Source organism: Physcomitrium patens, chromosome 1 (genome assembly GCF_059467195.1).
Source record: "Physcomitrium patens ecotype Gransden chromosome 1, ASM5946719v1, whole genome shotgun sequence".
Lineage (NCBI taxonomy): Eukaryota > Viridiplantae > Streptophyta > Bryopsida > Funariales > Funariaceae > Physcomitrium > Physcomitrium patens.
The window spans coordinates 22,811,592-22,836,955 of NC_143410.1; the positions used below are offsets into that span (position 1 = coordinate 22,811,592).

Consider the following 25,364-nt stretch of genomic DNA (forward strand, 5'->3'; position numbering starts at 1 on the left):
TACATTTTGTGGAGGCAAGCACTTAACCGCTAATTATTGGAATTTGCAAAGACAACAACAATTCAATAATCCGACCATGATTCCACCAACTCTATGGGATGTCAATCAAGTTCAAACAGGAAATACGTGTGGATGGCATGAAAATCGATATAACCGACAAAATCGAGCAGTCAATCATTTTCAGAATTCCACTTATAATCAGGGGTTTGTATCAAATCCTCAAAACTATGGTAAGAAACAGCATGGGTATCAGCCATATGCTCCATCGATGCCATTGAACCAAGTATAACCAGAATAACCAGGATCGTTTTCTCAACCTACATGGAACAAACCTAGTAGGTATATATCGGTGGAGACATCCAATATGCCTGATGGGGGTGCAAAAAGGCCATTGCATTGTTTTCATTGTAGACAGATTGATCATTATGCCAATGAATGTCCTAATCTAAGAGCCAGTGACGATTATGCGCCAGTTTGTGGGAATTGCAAGTAGTCAAGGCATACGTATCAGCAATGTAATGCTCCATTCAATTTCAATAATCGGGATCAGCACATCCAGAGTCCAGGAAAAATGGAGGGGATAAATCGAGGTCCTAAAGACTCTCCAGTAAATCGGGTGGAATGTGTCCATACCGTTCTTACTAGGAGTCATCAAAAAGAGAAGGGCCAATCACACCCAATTACGAATCCATCTCATTCAGGTCCTGACACTGAAAAAGTCTTGAGCCTTGATTTGATTGTGAAGCCCAATGAGGTCCCAATTACGGAGTCTTCAGTTCCGTCTCGAGCCGGTCTATTCCCACTGCAGTTCCAAGAAGCATCATACCCATTGAAAGATCCCCTTGGGAAAGGTAGTCCCAAGAAAACTCAAGCTGCTATTCCAATTCCAAGTCCAAGGCGGCAGAATAATTTACCTCACGGAGTTAAACTCAAACCCATGAAACGGAAGAGGGCATTGAGAATTATCCTAAATATGGAACCCTATGACATTTTAAAGGATTTGGATGCTATTCGGCCTTCAATTTCTATGAAGCAACTTCTAGCAGTCGCATCAGAGTGTCGTTCCACCTTGAATTCATCCCTAACAAGACATCGGCATCGTAATATGGAAGTTTGTGAAGTTAATTTGAACCCTGATCTAGGTGCACCAACCATTGATGTTTCGATTGATGGTGTTTTGATCTCTGGCGTTGTCGTGTTGTAACACGAGTATATAGTGAAAATAAAAAGAAAGGGGAATTTTATTAATATTCAGTTACCTCGAATATTGGAAGCATCGACCAACTCCAGTACAAATACTGAGTGGTCAGGTTCAGTGACTCCGTTACAGTCAGCCGGGGCATACTGGAATGCCCCGTTCGATTCCAATAACGGGAGTCAGCAGGAAGAGAAGGACCAATTCACACGATGGGTTCGAGGAGCCAATTGGATCCAATTTCGAGAATCTAATCCGGGTCCTCTTACCCAATATGAGACATGTATTGGTGGGGCAACCCAATGCAGTCTAGTTACGGGAAATCCAGGTCTTACTACGGGTCTTAGCCAATCTGACGCGAGGACCAATTTGACCCAATTACGGGAACATCCAGGTTACTACGGGCATCTTTCCCAATATAGGACCTGAATTGGTCGGGCGACTCAATGTGGTCCCGATTACGGGATTCGATTCTGTTTCAGGCTGTCCTGTTCTCTGTGCCGTCTCAGGGAACGTTGTTTTCGGTAAATGGATTTCTTAAAGGTAAAAACGGAGGAGAAAGCTTGGCGGCGAGAGCCAATTTCGAATCCAAGTTGAGGTGAGAGTCAATTTCGGATCCAAGCTTGAGGTGGGAGCCAATTCCGGATCTAAGACGGAAGATTGAAGAAATTCAGAGGATAAGGTTAGGGGGGATATAGTTTTGGAGTGGTGTGGGTTTTTATTTTGGATGGGAGGTTTTTGAAGATCAAGGGAATTAGAGAGAGGAGCTTCATGCTTCGGGTCGGGGAAGGAAAGACATAGGATTTGGATTTTTCTTCTTCGTAGAGTTTTGGGGAAGACTGAGGCAATCGCTGCTGAAGTCAGTGTTGTAATGGTGAATCGGGATTTTTAAATGAAGTGGTTTTGAATACTCTTGACTGTTTTGTGAAATCGAGTTACGTCTGTGATTGAAGGATTAAAAGGGTGTCTATAGGATTGAGTATGCGAAGTAAATGAAATTTACTGGGTTAATCTAACAAGACAGTCAGTGGATACGAGATCGTAAGTATAAAGCAGTATTGAAGGTTAACAGTTTGGGTTGTACGGGGTTCTCTGTAACGTCAAGAGACCTACCGGCTGGGGCAAAAAAGACTTCGACAAGCAGTCGAAGAGCACCCGTATAGATTTACGATACATTGTTGCAGTCGTTTATATTCCAGCAGTCAAAAACTGATAGACTGCTTGACTATCGGCGAATCTCCATACTACCTTCTACAGCCAGACGCCCGGCGCGTTCTCGAGCAGGAAAGCACGTAATACGACATAAGTGGTGAACCCGACGTGAAAGCTTGAGGTAGAAGGTATTGGATTTCGGTTGATTTTATCTTTATTTTTTATGGAAAACGAAAATAAAAATTTTGAAGGATTTTTGGGAGAAATTTCTGGTGGGGAGTCTTCTAAAGGACAAGGTATGCACATGGATCCGTCTATTGCTAGTTTGTTTCAAGCCTTCTCATTGTCAATGCAGCAACAACAAAGCAATGATCGAAAGGAAGCTTTGGCAACCAAAGCATTGCAAGCAATGGTCAATAAAATTGATCAATTTGATGGGAGGAATATTTCAAGGTATTTAAGATGTTATGTTCGTGAAATGGAATTAAATCGGGTTTCTGAGAAGAAAATGGTTGCACTATTTGGACTTGCCACGATACCGGAGATAAGGGACCACATTACATCGATTACGGATCGTTGTGGAAATTCATGGGAGGATTTTTCACATGCATTGAAAGACGAATATTTCTTGGAAGATGCTGATTGCGTTACTAAGAAGCTGTTTCTGGGATGGATTGAACGGCCCAATAAGAATTTGCAAGCAACAGAGCTACTAAGGGAATTTGAGAGGCAGTACTCTCAATTATCGAAGGTAGAAAAATTGACATTGGAACCGAACAAAGTTGATCTATTTCTTCAAGCTGCTGATGGAGAATTGCAAGAGAAATTAGAACCCCTTCTTGAAGACAAAGAAGAAGATGAAGGATTGACAACGAAGTGGAAGAACGTTGAAGATGCGGTGGGGTTGCTTACAAAAAAAGAAAGGAGGAAGGATAGGAGTAATATTCCGAAACCAGTACAAGCACCCAAAGCTCCAGTATGTACTACACCACCGACAATGCCTACAGTTCAACCTTCGACATCCTTATCAAAGAAAGCAGATATGGGGATGGAAGAAATTATACGAGGAATGCGAGATCTTCAAATCAAATTGGCAAGACTTGAAGAGAATACTTCTATAAACAATTCGAAGAATGTTTCAAAACAAGGATATGTACAAAGATGCATTTGGTGTGATGATGCTTCACACACTAGAAAAGATTGCAATGAATTTAATAATATGATACGGCAGGGAATTATTTGCTGGAAAGATGGGAAGATAGCATTGAAAGATAGGGAGGATCTTCTTCAAACCAATTTTGGCAAAGGAGGAATGAGAGCATTGGTTCAAGATTACTTAAAAGGGCATGAAACAGTAGCACGAGAAAGTGCAAGTTATGGTGCTAGAGTAGATGATGAAATTGGTGGAAGTACGGAAACTAGTGAGTTTTGGGCTTCTGCCGTTTCTACAATGCAAGAAGAGAAATTACCTCGAGAAGTGTTATTGAGAACAGCAGCTACAATACGAGGAAGAACAGGTTGGGAGGATCCCGTTGAGTCTCTTTCAGTTCATGCATATATTGCTAAGAGCCAACATGAAGCTTTGATGGAAGAGAAAAGACGAAGAAATTTTGATGATACTAGAGAAGGAAATTCTTTTAAGAGGCAAACTGGAGGAGACAAGGCTCGGGAAGCAGCTTCACAAGAATTGCCTGTAAAGGATACCTCAGCATCATTGGGAGAAAAAACAACGGAGACAAAAGATAAGGGCAAATCAATTGCTTATAAGCTACTTTCTGACATTGAAGCAGCAACAAATTTGAAAGGGGTGTTGGAAGAACGTATATTAAACGCTAAGGTGGAATTCACATTGAAAGAAGTCTTGGGAATTGCAAAGAAGGAGTTTCATGATGTTATCATTGACAGCATTAAGCGAAAGAGGCAATTAATGAGCGAAACTGGAATGAGTCATGCTATTGACGCAAGAATATGTAGAGATGAAGAAGAGGTTGATATTGGTTACAAGCAACCAATAAATGAAAAGAATGGGTATAATCAGCGAGTACGTTTTGAAGATTCTAGTGACAAGGAAATGGAAACTTTGAGCCATTATACTCGAAAGCATTGGGCAAGGGCAACTACTGAGGTATTGGTGAAGGTAGGAGATATAGAAGAACCAATAGTTGCTATGGTGGACCATGGTTCTGAAATAAATCTCATGTCTAAAGATCTTTATAAGAAGCAAAAATGGCCAATTGATATGGAACATGGATGGGCAATATGAGCAGCTAATAACACACGAGGCGAATTATATGGAGCTTGTCCAGATGTCAAAATTCGGATTGGGGATGTTGCGACGGAGCAACATTTCTTCGTTCAAGATACAACGTCTTATCCGTTGATTTTAGGACAACCTTATATCACGGCAACACGGATGGAAACAAAGGTACTTGACGATGGTTCTGCTTATGCAAGGGTACGGAGCGAAGATGGGAGGAAAGCTGTACAATTTCTAACAGTACCTCCTAACCATGAACGGAATCGAGATAGGTTGAGGGAGAAACCATTGCCAAAGATTGTTGAAGGATTTAAGGATTTTAGAGAGGTACCACTGTAAAGCGAGATTATGGAGGTACAAAAGAGGAGGTACTCTCGCGAGATGAAGGTGCCTTTGATGCGAGTTTTATTGGTATATTGGAAAATGGAAATATTATGTATAAGAAAGTTGAAGATTTTAAAAGAAAAGAAAGAAAAAGATTATATGATATTGAAGGACAGTTACGCAAGATAGGTACATTGTAAGATGATGAGAGGATTTTGGGTGTTTATGAAGAAAATGGGCTGGAAGATTCATTGGAATTGATTACATCTATTGGGTTAGGGGATAATGATAAGATTGTTGAAATTCATTCGAGAGAGGTTTATACCATGCTTGAATCTTTTCAAGCACCAGAAGTCACAGTAGAGACGAGATATAAAACGGCAGATAAGAAGGTAAAGCCTGTTGCCGGACCATTACAAGAGGATTCTAAAGAACAAATGGGAGAAGCATCAAAAGAAGCAAGTTTAAGAGATCCAATGAGTATTGGACATCAGTTTACTGAAGAGACTTTTGAAGAATTGAAGATTGGTTCTGATGGTTCTTTATTGCCGGAGGAAATTACTTGCTTCAAAAAGATGTTGGCTAAACAAGGTAGATCGTTTGCCTTCGAATCTCATGAAATTGGGTGTGTGGATCCAAATATTATAACACCTATGGTTATCTTCACTGTACCGCATGTACCTTGGAATCTAAGATCGATTCCAGTACCGAGGGCACATTTACCTAAATTGGTGGAACTGTTGAAAGAAAAGATAAAGATGAAAATATTAAAACCTTCATTTGCGCCGTATGCTAGTCGATGGTTTACGGTACCTAAGAAGAATGGGTCATTGCGGTTTATTCAAGATATGCAGCCGGTGAATGCTGTAACTGTCAGGAATGCAGGAATTGGACCTATTGTGGATGAATTTGCTGAGGCGTTTGCTGGAAGGGCGATCTATTCAATGGGTGATTTGTATTCAGGTTATGATCAATTTCAACTTGTCGAAGGAAGTAGAGATATGACAACGATGAGGACACCGCTTGGGTTGGTTAGAATGTGCACTCTTCCTCAAGGCGCGACCAACTCAGTTGCGCATATGATGAATGGGATGAATAAGGTATTGAGAGATTTTATCCCGGAAAAGACTATGCCTTTTCTGGATGATGTTCCTATAAAAGGGTGCAAAGAAGGAGACAAGGATGAAACTTTAGATACGAGGGGGTGTCGCAGATATGTTGTTGATCATATACAAGATTGTGAAAAGATTTTAACTCGGCTTGGAGAAGTTCATCTTACATTATCGGGTATGAAGTCCGTATTTGGAGTGCGAGAGGTTGTAATTGTTGGACATTTATGCGGATCTTACGGAAGAAAACCAGATCCGACTAAAGTTGATGCAATTGGAAGGATGAAAGAGGATTGTGGTTCTTTAACAGAGGTTCGCAGGTTTTTGGGTGCATGTGTATTTTATCGAATCTGGATCCCTCATTTTGCTCACATAGCGGATCCATTATATGAATTGTTACGCAAGGGTTACCGATTTGAATGGGAAGAAAGGCATATTCAGGCAATGCAAAGATTGAAGAAATTATTGATGTCACCTCCAATATTGAGGAAGGTTGATTATAAGTGCAATAGACCAGTGATTCTTACTGTAGACGCTAGTCCATTTGCCATTGGATGGGCGGTGGGTCAAGATGATTCGAATGGGAGTAGATTTGCAGTTCGATTTGGGGCTAAAGTTTTAAGTATTCGTCAGCGTGCATATTCGCAAGTCAAAAGAGAACTTTGGGGAGTCGTTTCGGCTATGAAAGCTGAAAAGGACTATTTGATTGGGGCAGTAGTAGTAATTGAAACAGATTGCTTGCCATTGCTTGGAATGATTATTAACTGTTCAATGCCAGATATTGCAATGTTGAGATGGATTGCTTATATTAAGTCACTAAATCCAGAATTTAAGCATATCACTGGAAAGGACAATTTAGTAGCAGACATGCTATCTCGAGCAAGATACGAGAGGGAGGACGAAATGGTTGAAGACATTGATGATGTCGGATTGAAATTCTATTCAATATCAAATCTCAACAGAGAAGACAAGCTATTTCTTGAAGAATCTTATGAAGGAGAATTATTGGATATTGGTCATTATTTGAATACCTTGTCTAAGTAGGGGAATTGGTCTACAGAAAAATTCAAACAAATAAGAAAAAAAGCATATGGATTTTTACTTCGAGATGGATTCTTATGGAAGAGACCGAAGAAAGGAATTGGGATGCCACAACGAGTGATAGGAAAAAGGAAAGAAAAACTAAAATTATTAAAGGGGTTTCATGATAGTTTATGGACAGGGCATAGAGGAATCTGGGCTACTTTTGCTAAACTCAAGGAACGATATTGGTGGAAAAATATGTATCGAGATGTGCTCTCATTTGTAGAGTCATGTGAAATCTGTCAATCGTATTCTAATATCCGACATCGAGATGGTCTTCATCCTACGTATCCTCTGGCTATTCATTTTAAATGGGTTGTTGATTTGGTTATTATGCTGGTTGGATTATGGCAGATGAGATATTTGGTTTTAGCTCGTGAAGATTTATCAAATCAAGTAGAAGGAAGAGCATTGAGGACAAAATCTACAGAGGGGATTTGTAGGTTTTTGCTTGAAGATGTCATTTGCCGTTACGGGTGCGTAGGAAAAATCACTGCAGATCGTGGAGAATTAAATGCACAAGAAGCTCGTAAGTTCTTTGAAAAATGTGGAGTTAAACTATCACTGACTACTGCTTATAATCCGGAAGGGAATGCGAAAAGCGAACGCGGTCACCCGCCGATTGTGAAAGCATTGGTTAAAGCTTGTAATGGGAAAGTTAAAGAGTGGCCACGGCTTTTGTCATTTGCATTATGGGCTGATCGAACAACACATAGTTCGGTGACAGGATATATGCTAGTAGAACTTATGACAGGTCAAAAACCAATTATGCCGATTGAAGAAAAGGTACTTACTTGGAGTATGCTACCATGGGAAGATGGATTGACAAGAGAAGAACTTCTAGCCATTAGGATTCGACAATTGGAGCAAAGAACGGAAGATGTCCAGATAGCATTGGAAAGGTTAAAAAGAGCAAGGTTACAAAACAAGGCGCGATTCGATAAGCAACATCGATTGAGACCAAAAGCAATCGAGGAAGGTGACTGGATACTTGTTTATGACAATAGTCTGGATAATCAACATAGTACTTTGCGGAAATTTTCAAAACGTTGGTTTGGACCATATGTTGTAACAACTGTTCATGATAATGCGACTTACTCATTACGGGAGTTAGATGGTACAAAATTGAAAATACCAATTGCAAGGAAGAGAGTAAAAATATTTAAACGAAGACACGCAGAGATGAATATGGAAGACCTTAATGAAGGTACAGAGATTCCGCAGCAAGAAGATGAAAGTGATATGGATAATGAAGGTGACGAAGACAAACTGGACAAAGACGTAGGGGATATATTCTGAATCAAACAGCAATTGGGTAAATTGGTGCATACCGGAGGATGCACAGGTTCAGAGGGGGTGGATGTCGTGTTGTAACACGAGTATACAGTGAAAATAAAAAGAAAGGGGAATTTTATTAATATTCAGTTACCTCGAATATTGGGAGCATCGACCAACTCCAGTACAAATACTGAGTGGTCAGGTTCAGTGACTCCGTTACAGTCAGCCGGGGCATACTGGAATGTCCCATTCGATTCCAATAACGGGAGTCAGCAGGAAGAGAAGGACCAATTCACACGACGGATTCGAGGAGCCAATTGGATCCAATTTCGAGAATCTAATCCGGGTCCTCTTACCCAATATGAGACCTGTATTGGTGGGGCAACCCAATGCAGTCTAGTTACGGGAAATCCAGGTCTTACTACGGGTCTTAGCCAATCTGACGCGAGGACCAATTTGACCCAATTACGGGAACATCCAGGTTACTACGGGCATCTCTCCCAATATAGGACCTGAATTGGTCGGGCGACTCAATGTGGTCCCGATTACGGGGTTCGATTCTGTTTCAGGCTGTCCTGTTCTCTGTGCCGTTTCAGGGAACGTTGTTTTCGGTAAATGGATTTCTTAAAGGTAAAAACGGAGGAGAAAGTTTGACGGCGAGAGCCAATTTCGGATCCAAGCTTGAGGTGGGAGCCAATTCCGGATCTAAGACGGAAGATTGAAGAAATTCAGAGGATAAGGTTAGGGGGGATATAGTTTTGGAGTGGTGTGGGTTTTTATTTTGGATGGGAGGTTTTTGAAGATCAAGGGAATTAGAGAGAGGAGCTTCATGCTTCGGGTCGGGGAAGGAAAGACATAGGATTTGGATTTTTCTTCTTCGTAGAGTTTTGGGGAAGACTGAGGCAATCGCTGCTGAAGTCAGTGTTGTAATGGTGAATCGAGATTTTTAAATGAAGTGGTTTTGAATACTCTTGACTGTTTTGTGAAATCGAGTTACGTCTGTGATTGAAGGATTAAAAGGGTGTCTATAGGATTGAGTATGCGGAGTGAATGAAATTTACTGGGTTAATCTAACAAGACAGTCAGTGGATACGAGATCGTAAGTACAAAGCAGTATTGAAGGTTAACAGTTTGGGTTGTTCGAGGTTCTCTGTAACGTCAAGAGACCTACCGGCTGGGGCAAAAAGGACTTCGACAAGCAGTCGAAGAGCACCCGTATAGATTTACGATACATTGTTGCAGTCGTTTATATTCCAGCAGTCAAAAACTGATAGACTGCTTGACTATCGGCGAATCTCCATACTACCTTCTACAGCCAGACGCCCGGCGCGTTCTCGAGCAGGAAAGCATGTAATACGATAGCGTCCAAGTAGATGGAGGTTCCAACGTCAATTTAATGAACGCTGATACAATGGATGCTTTAGATCTGGAACAATTAGTCCCCACGACATTGGTATTACGGATGGCAGATCATAGCCGAGTTAAGCCAATGGGTATTTTACGGAGTGTTCAAACTATAATTGCAGGTATTGCATATGAAATTGACTACATTGTCTTTCGCTTACAACGTTCGACTTTATCATACCCTATTTTATTGGGACGACCTTAGCTGTATCAAGCAAAGGCCAAGAACGATTGGGGTCGGGGTACTTTGACAATTGGTAATGGCGTAGATAAAATGGTGTTACAAATGTACCCAGTACGCTATCACGGGGAGTCTCAGTTGCCAGTATCTGAATTGACGTTGGATGAAGAGCTTAGCTCCGAGGATGACACAGAAGTACCGAGTACGGAGGCCAATGTGGAGGCAGCACAGTACCCTGAGGTAGTATACCAATGTGGAGGTCCGGGGGAGTACTTGATATACGCGAAAGATTCGGAAAACTCTGCTTATGTTAATATTGAGTGGAAACCTCCGTAGGATGTGTACCATGTTAGTGCCCTCGAGACGAGATTCATTACTTCGCATATGTCGGACATATCGAGTAACTTTAAATCACTGCGGGAATTGAAACAGAGTATTGTTGCTGAACCTATATGTCAAACTATTAACTTAGCGACCACGGCCAAACCTCGGCTAATTAAGGTCTACGAAGGTATTAAGGAACAAGAGTTGACCTATTAGACAGACTTTTTCTTACATCATAAATCCGCTTTTGCTTGGACTTATGATGATCTACAAGGTATCCCCACTGATGTCTATGAACATCGTATCATATTGGAAGAAAATGCTAAACCAGTACGCCAGAGGCAATATCGCCTTAATCCTAAATATTCCCTTATGGTGAAGGAAGAATTGGACAAGCTTCTTGCGATGGGTTTCATTTACCCAGTACCGAATAGTGAGTGGGTTTCTCTAATTGTGATGGTACCGAAAAAGAATGGAAAAATCCGAATTTGTCAAGATTTCTAGAAACTTAATACAGCCACCAAGAAAGATTACTTTCCGTTACCATTCACGGATAGTATATTGGACGCCGTCGCCGATCACGAATGCTATTCATTTCTCGATGGTTTCTCCGGGTATAATCAAGTTCAAATTGCAAAAGAAGACCAGCTCAAGACAACCTTTACTACGGATTGGGGCACATTTGCTTATCGCGTGATGCCTTTTGGGTTATGTAACGTCCCAGCCACGTTCCAACGCGTGATGACTCAAGCTTTTCAAGACTATCTCCGGATGTTTATGGAGATCTTTTTAGATGACTTTTGTACATTCAGTACCAAACAAGATCATCTTCATTGTTTAGTCAAATGTTTGGCTCAGTGTGCCAAATTTGGGATATCGTTGAATTCGAAGAAGTACCAATTTGGTGTTCCGTCCAGAAAATTATTTGGCCATATTGTTTCCAGTCGTGGTATTGCTACGGATCCTGACAAAGTGCAGCATATCATGAACTTGCCCAGACCGGAGACAGTCTCTAGTGTTCGAGGGTTCGTTGGTCATGTCAGTTATTATCGATGATTTACAAGTTTGTTTGCAGTTATTTGTCAACCTTTAACGAACTTACTGAAGAAACCTCCATCCGATGGTACTAGTCCTCTCTTGACCAAGGAGTGTACCGTAGCCTTTGAGGTCTTAAAGTCAAAATTAGTCTCTGCACCAATATTGGTGGCTCCTTGTTGGACAAAGCCATTTCATGTGTATGTTGATGCATCCAATGCTGCTATTGGCTCGGTGTTAAGCCAGAAGGATGATAAGGGATTAGATCATCCCATATATTATGCCAGTCGATAATTGGTGGCTGCCGAACGTAACTATACTACTACTGAACGAGAGGCGTTGGGTATGATATACTTGATTGATGAAATTAGAGGAATTGGATGAAATACGGGCTGTTGCTCTATTCCACATGGAAGCCACTCAAAAATGGAGGAAGAGTTACTATGATAGTAAACTGCGGCCGAAGTGTTTTATATCCAATGGTTTGGTATTGCTGTATGACAGCCGATTCAATCATTTTTCGGGAAAATTTCAAGTTCACTGGCATGGGCCATATCGCGTAATTGAAGGATTTTCCAATGAGTCTATTCAATTGGAGGATTTCACGGGCCATCATTTCAATACCCGCATTAATGGGAATCATTTACGGTTATATAATATCTAAAACCAGGGATGGGTTTTATTTCATTTGAGGGGAGGAGACTTCGAATGGACTTAGGAGGGACCTAATTATGGTATAAGGCATAGAAGCGGCTGCAAGGATATTTAGTAATCACTATTGTGTCAGATACGAAGGAAGTGAGAAATAGACAGTATGGGTACCATGTTGTCGTTCTCATCACTAAGTAATAGAATAGGAGTGGGGCTCCTATTAAGGGTTATTCTGTGGTGTTATATTCTATCGTTGCTTATTTGTGTTTCATTTTAGTGTTTCGGGCATACTGGAGAGTCGCATTGACGGTTAGGACCTGTAAGCGTTTGAGTCATGGCGATTGAAAGTACCAAGAGAGCTATAGACAAAGATGAAAGTGGCCAGAATGTGAGAGCTAAACGCGTAGCAAAACCACCGTCTGTGATAATCGTTACCAATATGGAGCCGATGAAGTTAGAAATCTGTTGGACGCAGAGAAAAATAAGGAATTTTTGGACTGCGAAGCTGTTCCAATTTTTGCACCATTCAGAGCGTTTACCATCAATCAATGTGTCATTAGTGGAGGAATACATTAAGAATTACGACCCCGAGGATGGATCGAGTGTCGTTCAAGGGCAAATTATTGGGATTCATGAAACAATCCTGGAAAAGGTGTTGTTTCTTCCCATTGGAGAGATGGCAGTAGGGACTGATGAGTCAAGCGATTTCAGCCCAGGTAGATATTTCAAGGGAGGAATGTCATCCTTTGAAAGGAGCCAAGGATGGCGGACTCAGGAAGCGATTACACCTGAATATGTGGAATGGTTGCGGTTTGTGCTGAGGCGGTTAGGATTGTACCGACACCCCACTTATGTGTCAAAACGATTATTGTATGCAACAGTAGGGGCGTTTGAAGGGATGGTGTTTAACTGGGCGGCTTACGTAGCTACTCATATTCATGCGGAGATAGGAGCCAAGTTCAAATTGGGAAAGTTCACATCCTTGCTTTGTTCAAATTATGTGTATATTGTCATCGTGCACACATTGCGTCAACCACCGTCAGAAGAGGAAAATCCTATACCAGTGTCAGCACCTTTGCAGAGAGAACGAAATTTGTTGGCACAGAATCACAATACAGCAGATGTAATATATGAAATTGGAGAATCAAGTCGTACAATGGTTCAAGGGGTAGCTTCGGTTATCGAAGTGAGACGGGTTCCAAGTTGTGTTGCGGTGGAAGAGGAGAATCAAGTCCCATTATTGATAAATATCAACCAGTTGGTGTTTCTAGAAGGTCGATTATCTGAAGGAGTATCTCTTAAAAATGCCGTATTGAGGCACATTTCGTAAATACATTATATGGTACGAGCATTGGATGTAGAAGACAAAAGTAAACGGGATTGGAAGGACAGTAAAAAAAAGATATCGGATCAAAATTAAAAAATTAGGGAGCAAGAACTGAGGATTCAAGAAATTGAAGAAGCCAAGTTGGTCCTGGAGCAGAAATTGGTTCTCCAATATGAGGCTTGGACAAAAGAATAAGAACAGATTTCACGGATTGTGGAAGGACAATGGGACAAATTGATTCAGAATAGAAAGTCATGGGATTTGGAACGGGAGAAGTTCAAATGCCAGTTGCAAGCGGAAGTGGACAAGACAGAGTTATTGGCGACAGAGAAAGCGTTATTGTGTGATCAATTGAGATGTAAAATAGGGAAAATGAGGTCTGAAATTGAAGTTTTATGAAATGAGGTATCAAAACTGACGGAAGAGTTAACTGTGAGGAGCCAATCTCAAGTGTCGATTGAAGATGTCCCAGAAGGGATGAGTCCGCAACAACATCAGTTGGAACTTCGCGATGCCCAGATCCTGAAACTGGAAGCTCAGGTCCGCCAATTGGGAGAATAAAATGAAGATCTTTCAGCCCAGTTGAAAAAGGAGTCGCTTGAAATATTGGAAGAGGATGAAGACGTACCACTAGAGCCAGAATCAGTGGAACCAATAACAGATAATGTAGTAATTGATCAATTGGGTGTATCAAATAAATAGAAATTTTGGAGAAGTTTTTTTTAGTTATGTATTGGTTCTATGTTTGCGAGGACGCGCACAGATGGGAGTGGGGCTATGTAGAATAAGTAGTTATTTGCTGAATTGTAGATACTTAGTTTATAGTGTAAACAGGGATAGATGACTGTTGAAAAGGTAGTTCAGTAGGTAAAATAGATGAATAGTTAGGAAAAGCAGTTTTCATTAGAGATGTAGCAGTTGGTATCTCGTGGTAGCATAAGGAGGATGGGAGAGAGGAAGTAAGGGCCAAACTGTGATAGTGTGAGCCGGAGTAAGCTTGGTGCTACCTCTTTTCTTTTGTTTGTTATTTTCTTTGAATAAGAAGATTAAGAGTTTCTGAATATTGTGAAAGTGAATTATGGAATGGAAGTATGATTGTTATTAAATGAGAAGAAGAAAGATTGAATGCTGAAATCTGATTGTAGTTCAATAGAGAGAATGAATCTGTGTTTGTGTGAAACACTGTAATGTAAAGGCAGTTAATGGTGAAGAACTCCAGAGTTTGGATTATAGTATAATTATGTCATGTTATTTAGGATAGTGTGGGATTACACGTTGTTGTTATCAGTGATGGCGGAGTATTATTAGGAAGTGGAAAGCATTGTAGTGTTTCTTGGGTGTTTTAAGTAGTACGGAATACAGTTAATTATGTGACCCTAACGTGTAAGCTCATGCGATATTCTTTCCTTGTGTTCGAATTCTCCTATATAGATTTACATTGATTAGATTAATTAGAGTAAGTAAAATGACAATCATATGTACCCTTCCATAAGCAGAACCATTGTCAAGTACTTTTGTTTCCATCCGTGTTGCCGTAATATAAGGTTGTCCTAAAATCAACGGATAAGACGTTGTATCTTGAACAAAGAAATGTTGCTCCATCGCAACATCCCTAATCCAAATTTTGACAACTGGACAAGCTCCATATAATTCGCTCCATGTGTTATTAGCTGCTCGTATTACCCATCCATGTTCCATATCAATTGGCCATTTTTGCTTCTTGTAAAGGTCTTTAGACATAAGATTTATTTCAAAACCATGGTCGACTAAAGCAACTATTAGTTCTTCTATATCTCCTACTTTCACCAATACCTCAGTAGTTGCTTTTGCCCAATGCTTTCGAGTATAATGACTCAAAGTTTCTATTTCCTTATCACTATAATCTTTGAAATGTACTCGTTGATTATACCCATTCTTTTCATTTGTTGGTTGCTTGTAACCAATATCAACCTCTTCTTCATCTTTATATATTCTTGCATCAATAGCATGACTCATTCCAGTTTCACCCATTAATTACCTCTTTCGCTTAATGTTGTCAATGATAACATCATGAAACTCTTTCTTTGCAATTCCCAAAACTTCTTTCAATGTGAATTCTACCTTAGCGTTTAATATACGTGCTTCCAATACTCCTTTCAAATTTGTTGCCGCTTCAATGTCAGAAAGTAGCTTATAAGCAATTGACTTGCCCTTATCTTTTGTTTTCCTTATTTTTTCTTCCAATGATGCTGAGATATCCTTTATAGGTAATTCTTGTGAAGCTGCCTCCCGAGCCTTGTCTCTTCAAGTTTGCCTCTTAGAAGAATTTCCTTCTCTCGTATCATCAAAATTTCCTCGTCTCTTTTCTTCCATCAAAGCTTCATGTTGGCTCTTAGCAATATATGCATGAACTAAAAGAGATTCAACAGGATCCTTTCAACCTGTTGCACCTCGTATTGTAGCTGCAGTCCTCAATAACGCTTCTCGAGGTAATTTTCCTTCTTGCATTGTAGAAATGGCAGAAGCTCAAAACTCACTAGTTTTCGTACTTCCACCAATTTCATCATCTACTCTAGCACCATAACTTGTACTTTCTTGTGCTGCTGTTTCATACTCTTTTAAGTAATCTTGAATCAATGCTCTCATTTCTCCCTTGCCAAAATTGGTTTGAAGAAGATCCTCCCTATCTTTTAATGCTATCTTTCCATCTTTCCAGCAAATAATTCCTTGCCGTATCATATTATTAAATTCATTGCAATCTTTCCTAGTGTGTGAAGCGTCATCACACCAAATGCATCTTTGTACAAATCCTTGTTTTGAAACATTCTTCAAATTGTTTGTAGAAGTATTCTCTTCAAGTCTTGCTAATTTCATTTGAAGATCTCACATTTCTTGTATAATTTCTTCCATCTCCATATCTGCTTTCTTTAATAAGGATGTCGAAGGTTGAACTGTAGGCATTGTTGGTGGTGTTGTACGTACTGGAGCTTTGGGTGCTTGTACTGTTTTTGGAATATTGCTCCTATCTTTCCTCCTTTCTCTTTTTGCAAGCAATCCCACCGCATCTTCAATGTTCTTTCACTTTATTGTCAATCCTTCATCTTCTTCTTTGTCTTCAAGAAGGGGTTCTAATTTCTCTTACAATTCTCCATCAGCAGCTTGAAGAAATAGATCAACTTTGTTCAGCTCCAATGTCAATTTTTCTACCTTCGATAATTGAGAGTACTGCCTCTCAAATTTCCTTAGTAGCTCTGTTGTTTGCAAATTCTTATTAGGCCATTCAATCCATTCCAGAAACAGCTTCTTAGTAACGAGATCAGTATCTTCCAAGAAATATTCGTCTTTCAATGCATGTGAAAAAACCTCCTATGAATTTCCATAACAATCCGTAATCGATGTAATATAGTCTCTTATCTCCGGTATCGTGGCAAGTCCAAATAATTCAACCATTTTCTTCTCAAAAACCCGATTTAATTCCATTTCACGAACATAACATCTTAAATACCTTGAAATATTCCTTCCATCAAATTGATCAATTTTATTGACCATTGCTTGCAATGCTTTGGTTGCCAAAGCTTCTTTTCGATCATTGCTTTGCTGTTGCTACATTGATAATGAGAAGGCTTGAAATATACTAGCAATAGACAAATCCATATGCATACCTTGTCCTTTAGAAGAACCCCCACCAGAAACTCCTCCCAAAGATCCTTCAAAATTTTTATTTTTGTTTTCCATAGAAATAAAAATAAAATCAAACGAAATCCAATACCTTCCACCTCAAGCTTTCACGTCGAGTTCACCACTTATATCGTATTACGTGCTATCTTGCTTGAGAATGCGTCGGGCATCTCGCTATAGGAGGTAGTATGGTGTTTCACTAGTACTCAAGCAGTCTATCGGGTTCTTGACTACCCAAATACAATCTATATTAGATTGTAATGTAAAAGCTTAATTCCAATATAAAACGCCTAGAGACCCTATATAACTTCCATTTCTTTTGTTATTTTTATTTTATTTTATTTATTTTATATTTTATATTTTATCTTTATCATTAATTACCTTAATCTTAGACCGTGAACTTCGGCAAGCTGTGATCCTCAATCTGTCCTTCCGACTTGTTGTGAAACATCTATCGCTAGTGTCTCTACAAGCCCTTTTGAATGCTCAAGAAGTTCCAGTTCAATCTCGCTTACAGATTGTGAGGCTATGCTATAATTCGCACCAATGTCCCTTGGCCACTCATCGATATTCTTCTTATCCCTGTCGGTAGGTCCCTAGTTATCATAGAAACCCTAAATAACTCCCAATTTACCAACTCCCAATACCTCTTTAAACTATTGGTAGATATCCTCTATCCGTACAGTCATATTAGCACAACCATGTATGCATTCAGCAAAATCAACCTTCTAGACAACTCTGGATTTCAACCACAGAAGTATCTCCCATTCCATCAACAATCAAGAGTACTAGCCTTCCCTTTCTTACAGAAAATCCAGTTCACCAATATAACACTAACTTTCAGCAACTCCCTTTCTCAGTCTCTCCAAAATCCTATATAAAAAAAAACCCCCAATTCTCCGTCTTTTTTTCTGAAAGCATGAAACTAGTTCTCTGACCTAAAAACCCTGATTCTCGAAGAAAAAACCATTTCTTAACCTACCCTCCTCTTTTTCCCTGAGAAGATCCTATTCTTTCGCCTTGGACTCCTCGAATTGGAACCGCCGACCCTCCCGCTTTCTTCCTCCCATTTTTGCCTTTAAAAGATCCTTTTTCAGAAAAGACGTTGCCAGAACGGCACAAAGATCGGAACAGCCTGAAACGGAATCGAAGCCCTGTAATTAGACCACATTGAGTTACCTGACCAAGTCAAGTCTCATACTAGATAAGAGCCCCATAATAGGACCTAGATTAGATGTCTTCTGAAATTGGATCCAGTTGGCTCTCCAAACCAGGCTCATCCAACGTTGAATTGGTCCTTTCCTTTCCTGATGACTCTTGTTAGTGGAATCGAATGGAGCATTTTGTTATTGGTGAGTATGCCCCGGCTGACTGTAACGGGGTGACTGAACCTGGCCTCTCAATATTTGCACTGGAATTGGCCGCTGCTTCTAACACCCAAGGTGACTAAATATTAATAAATCTTTTTTATTTATATTTTCATCATATAGACGTGTTATAACACGACACTGTCACCATCCATCGCTGTTGTCTGCCACTACCTACCGCTGCCACTCTGCTGCCCTACCGTTGCTTGCTGCACCATCTTATTGCTGTTCAGCTACCTTAATCTATAATCTCTTTAAAAAAAAAAAAAAAAAAAAACAAAATTATATATTTTTATTTTTTCAATTTCAAATTTATCATTTTATTTGACTTTATATTTTAAAGTACGTTTTACTCAACTTTTCTACTTGATCTTGTATTTTCTTTACAGATTTATTTATAATGAGTGCTTCAACATCTTCAACTACTTCTACTATGGTTCCACCTATTACCTATGCATCCCAACATTTTCAAGCTCTTTTATTTTCATCCATTGATTGTGGATGGAAATAATTATCTATTATGGGTAAAAATGGCAAAAATAAATTTATTTACAGAACAACTCTTGGATACCATTATATTTAAAGAATCTTCTATAACAAGTATTTCTACATCTCTTGCTATTCGTTGGAAAGCACTTCTTCTCCTTCGTCGTCATCTTGTACTTGTATTATAACATCAATATTTAGAAATGGAAGATCTTGCAAAACTTTGGAAGAATCTTAAATCTAGGTTTGATCATCAAATGACCATTTTTCTTCCACATGCACATCATAATTGGACACATTTACGTGTTTTGGATTTTCCAAATTTAAATGCTTTCAATAGTGAAATGTATAGTATTATCTCACAATTACAATTATGTGGACAAAGCATTTCTGAAGAAGAAATGATTGATAAAACACTCTCTACATTTCCTCATGTATCTTCTGTGCTTGCACAATAATACAGGAACATGAAATTTCAAAGTCATTCTGATGTCATGTCCTATCTACTTCTTGCAGAGAAGCAAAATGAGCTACTCTTGTGCAATACGGAAGCTCGTCCTGTTAGAACTACAGTTCCATAATCTCATGCACTTAATATTTCAAAGTCTAAGAAGAATTTATATAAATATGGGAAACGTGCTCATAAGTATCATGGTAGTCATAGTCAAGACCATTTCTACCCATATGGAAAGAATAAATGTTCTACTATTAATTATAGTAGAAAACAAAAATTAGAGATGTGTTCTTGCCATAAGTGTAGAATGATTGGACATTTAGCACATGCATGTCGTACTTCAAAATATTTTATTAAAATATTCCAAAAAAATAAGAAATTACGAGCTGAAGCTCGTGAAGTTCATATAATGGATGCGTCCATGGATTCAATTGGTATTGATGACTTAGAGGCTTATATGAATGATAGAACTTCTAATGATGAATCAAATGATGCACTCATTGATTTTGCAACAACACATACTATCTTGCGAGATAGACGATTTTTTATTGAAAAATCTTCAACTTGGCAAACTAAAAATATGATGACCATGGCTGGAGCAAATGCGTTTTGTTTCCAAGAGGGCACATCGATGGTAAAATTACCTATGGGTTCCATTATAAAATGTAAATATGCGATGTTTGTACCCTCATCACCTTGGAATTTGATCAGCTACCGAGATGTGTATATTAATGGTTATCACCTCTCAACCGCTACTTTAAATAGAAAAGAGATTTTGGTTCTTGCGAAGAATCATAAAGTTGTTGAAAAAGCTTTTGCTACAGAAAATGGTTTATACCGAATTGTGATTCGGCCTCCTATTATATTTAATTTTGCATCATTTATCTCAGAGAGTCGTGTTTCTCTTTGGTATGGATGATTGGGACATCCAAGATCCACATTATTTAGAAAGATTATTCCATGTATAAGTGGGCACAATTTAAAGCCTGCAGATGTAGACTCTATGGAATTATGTTGTACATGCGTGCAAGGTAAAATGATTACTCGGCCTTTAATTTAGAAACTTCCACAAGAATTACCACCAATGCTTGAAAGATTGTATGGTAATATTTGTGGTCCTATTAATCCAATATCAAGACCATTTCATTATTTTTTGGTCCTTGTTGATGCATCAGGTAAACAATCACATGTTTCATTATTATCAACTCGAAATATAGTGTTTGCCAATCTTATACCTATGCTTATTTGCTTTTAGACATATTTTCCTGATTATCCTATAAAAACATTGCGTATGGATAATACAAAAGAATTTACATTAAAGTCTTTTGAAGACTATTGTACTGCAACAAGAATCGAATTGACATATTGTGTTCCATATGAACATGCTCAAAATGGACTTACAGAGTCATTTGTAAAGCATATACAACTCATTACCCTGCCACTCTTCCTTCATGCAAATCTACCTGCATCTATGTGAGGTCATGCAGTTTTACAGGTTCCAGCATTAATATCCCTCCATCCTTCTTCTCTTGAAATTGTTTCACCACATGAGCTCATTTTGGGTCGTGTTCCAAAGATATCTCACTTAGGAGTATTTGGTTGCTGTGCTTAGATTCTAGTACCAAAACCTCAATGGTGTACCATTGGAGCTCATTGACAAGAAGGCATATATGTTGGTTTTGATTCACCAAGCATTATTCGTATTTTTGATCCATCAACTGGCACATTATTATGTGCATGTTTGTAAAATTGTCATTTTTAAAGAAACTATATTCCAATCTCTTCAAGGAGGAGTATCAAATCAATAAAGAAAAAAAAATATTCATATTTGAAGCACCAAAAATGTTTATAATGAATCCCGATTCTAGGACATCCTTGGTAAAAACTGAAGTTGCTAAGATTTTTTATTTAAAATGGATCATGGATGAAACACCTAATGGCTTCAAAGATGCACCTAGAATTACAAGAGTTCCTATTAATGAGGCTCAAAATGCACCTGCTCAAATTGGAGTGCCATTGACTACAATACCTCAAGTTATAATAACAACAACTAAAAGAATTCGTGGACCAGATAAGCAACCATATAAGAAGAAAGCTATAAAATTAATTAATCTTGATATTATTTCTCAAGAAATTGCCACTTATCTTGTAAGACTACCAATATATGATGATATATCCATACATACTATACCTTCAATTCCTATGAAAAATAATCTTGGAATTGGAAAGAATAAGAACAAGTTGAGTAAAGAATTATCTATTTTGTATTGTGCTACAGATAATATTTGGGACAAACCATCTATTATAGTAGATGAATCATTTGCATATATGATTATAGAAGCCCTTTCTTACAAGGAAGACAATCTTAAACCTCAAACCATCAAAGAGGCGATGCATCGTTCAGATTGGTCAAAATAGAAAACTGCTATTGAGGAGAAGTATGCCTCTTTGCGTAAGAGGAAAGTCTTTGGTTTAATTATAGACACTCTTATATCTCACCCTGTGGGATATAAGATGGTATTAAAATGCAAGCAAGATGCTCAAGGTCAAATAATCCACTATAAAGCTCGTCTTATTGCTCAAGGATTTACTCAATTATTTGGTATTGATTATGAATCTACATATTTTTCAATCTTGGATTCAATTACATTTTGATATATTATTGGAATGGCAATTTATGCCACCCTTGAGATACATCTGATGGATGTGGTAACTACATATCTATATGGTTCTCTTGATGCAAATATTTATATGAAAGTTCCACCTGGCTTAGAAATAGGAACTCCAAATCAACTTGCTCCAAGAAAATATCATGGTATTAAATTATATAAAGTCTTGTATGATTTAAAATAATTCGGACGAATGTGGTATCAATTTCTTTGAGATTATTTAATTACAAATAATTTTATAAGTGATCCACTAATCCCTTGTTTGTTTATCAAATGAGATAAAATTGGTTTTGTGATCATCACTATATATGTTGATGACCTTAACCTAGTGGGCATTACATCTACATGTGTTATAGCTACAAACCTACTTATACATGAATTTGAGATGAAAATGCTAAAAAAAATAACTTTTTGCATTGGTCTTCAAATTATGCATCTAACATATGGTAGCATTTTTCTCTACTAACTAACGTATATTAGACAAATCTTGTGAAGATTTAATATGATTGATGCTTATTGATTGTCCACACCAATGGTTGGACTTGGTCATGATGGTCATGATTCATACCGTCTATACGAGGAGGAAGAAGAAATATTGAGAGACCAATATCCATACCTTGTAGCAGTTGGAGTACTTTTGTATTTAGCTACATCTATAAGACTAGATATTGCATTTGCAATTAGTATTCTTGCAAGACATAGTGCATGTCCAACACTACGACATTGGAATGGCATCAAATATTTATTACATTATTTAAAAGGTACTGAAGACTTGTGATTATACTACACAAAATCCATAGATCCAAAATTAGTTGGATATTATGATGCAGGATATAAATCTGATATTGCAACAGCTAAATCTCAAATAGGCTATGTATTTTTAAGACATGGAGCTACAATATCATGGAAATCAGTGAAACAAATAATAACTGTAACTTCATCCAACCATGTAGAAATTATTGCCTTACATGAAGCATCTCGAGAATGTATTTGATTGCGATCAATTGATAAATTCATTCAAATAACATGTGGATTTTCATATGATGATTCTCTAACTATCTTGCATGAAGATAATAGTGCTTGTATTGCACAGATGTAAGTTGGTTTCATTAAAGGCGATAGGACAAAGCATATTGCTCCAAAGTATTTTAGTTACACTCATGACTTGATTACTAATCAAGCACTTATAATTAAGAAAATTGAATCTACAAATAACCTTGTTGATCTCTTCACCAAAGCTCTCCCATTAAGCAACCATTGTCGACTTACTTATGGCATTGATATGCGGCGACTTCCTTTTCTTGAATAAGAAAGATAATGAGTTCTTTAAATAATTAAAAAAAAAAATGATGTTGTACTCTTTTTCTTACATCTATGGTTTTGTCCTTAAATAAAATAAGGTTTTTTGAGATAAGGTTTTAATGAGGCAACAATTCTTGATCTTGCAAGATCACAGAAAAGTATAGATCATAATTCTATACAAATTTTATATTATGTAAATATTATGATGAGCAAGGAAGAGTGTTGAGATTATTAAATGTAGCCGGCACTCTCCATAATATTTATTATAGACTACAGTAATTACCATAGCTAAAGTATTTAGAGTCTAGTAGAGAAGTATTGTTTATCCTCTCTTCTTTTCTCTTCTTGTATATGAGACACAATTAGATGAATAGATTTTTGTGTGTATGAAGCTCTCTCTCTTTAGAAACTCTCTTGTGTGTATGACTTACTACTACTCTTGTGTGTATGACTTACTACTACTCTTGTGTGTGTGTATGACTTACTATTACTCTTGTGACTTTCTAAAGATTTTCAACAAGATGGATGGAACTAATCATGAGATGGCAAGGGGCTGTGGCTTTAACTTATATATATATATATATATATATATATATATAAAATTTATTAATCTATTGATATATAATTTTCCGAGTGATTTGCTATACATGACTTTGTGCGTTTTTAGTTTATAATCCTAATGATTGTAGTTTTTCCTTTTCTATTTATTAATTTAAAAAAAAAATCAATTTGAATATCTAATCATACCACGCAAACCATTCAGAAATAGATGATAATTTACATCTTCAAGTACATCTGTTATCATAAATTTCTGGAAAAAAGCCATGTATCACAACCACAAATGAAACATCATTCATCATTTTTCAAAATCACTAAAAACACCACAGCATATCCCATTAATCCATAAAAAATACCACACTAACATGAAATCTTGCATTAACAGACGCAAATCCATGTTGCAGACAGCCAACAACAACACGAGGACTGGCCAGACCACCACCAACTCCCTCCATCCCCACCACTCAAAACAGCATCAACATGGAAGAGGAAGGAACCAAATCAGACTTGCATCACATGAAGAGTGACACATTCTACCACAGTTACAATATCGTGGCAAGATGGATTATAATAGAAGAACAACAACCACCACCACTCCCAACTCCCCCTCATTTTATATTGTTATATATATACATGGTACCTGCAAATAGAAGGCACCAGGCATCGACTAGACAGGCCGCCTCAGAACTTACGGAACCTGCCGTGCTGGTGCCGCAAAACAAGTCAAGACGGCGATGCCGGGTTGAGGTGCGGCGGAGTTGTTGCGCGGCGGGTAGAGCTCTTTCGTGCGACGATCGATCGATTGATCAGCCACGTCACTACGTGTCGCATAAATTTCTATAATCAATCGACTAGGTCCGCCATTTTGGGCCGTCGGATTGCATCTGCCGCTCAGATGCACTCTCGACCGCTGATAGGAGTTCAGGGAACGGAGGGAGGGAACGTAGGGGAACCAGGGAGGGGCAGGTAGGTTGGAGGCCGGGCAGGTTGGGAACTCAGAAGCCATTTCCTATTGGGCCCGCACTGATCCGCATTCACAGTCATGGGCGCTGAATTTTGTTCAGATGCTGCCTCTCAATCCCCACTTTTCAACCATCACTCTTGCTTCAAACAATTCTTTTCAAAGTATTTATTTACAGTGTAGCCCTAAGCAGGAGGGTGATGCTGATGCCCTTATTACTTGCATAGATGACTCTTGTACTTTTGTGTGGCTTAGCTGGGCATGGCATTGAATGACCTTTCTAAGTTTGAACATTAAAACATGAATATATATATATATATATATATACATATGCATTATTAAATATGGCCTTTTAAATTTTAGACTTACAATAAAATAAAATACATGAATTATTATCAGACTAGAACTAAAAACTAACTTAAATATACCTCACATCTTCAATTATGTTATCTTTTCTAATACAGTTGTATGTGTGTAGAAGAAATTGCATATGTTTCTAAAAAATACAAAAATCATAACATTAAAAAAAATGCCACGAAGGTTTTTATATTGCTCTCATTTATATTTTTATATTGGAATAACACATGTTA

The 25,364-nt window shown here is 38.3% G+C and overlaps 1 protein-coding gene across 1 annotated transcript in view; it reads right to left on the reverse strand.

The window, feature by feature from the left end:
* Window positions 1–24,819, reverse strand: part of LOC112283732 (uncharacterized) — a 56,574-nt gene extending 31,755 nt beyond the window's left edge. The window contains exon 1 of the mRNA XM_024522796.2: window positions 24,506–24,819. Coding sequence (XP_024378564.2) covers window positions 24,506–24,819 — 314 coding nt within the window. The remainder of the gene's footprint in view (window positions 1–24,505) is intronic.
* Between the last annotated feature and the right edge of the window lie 545 nt (window positions 24,820–25,364).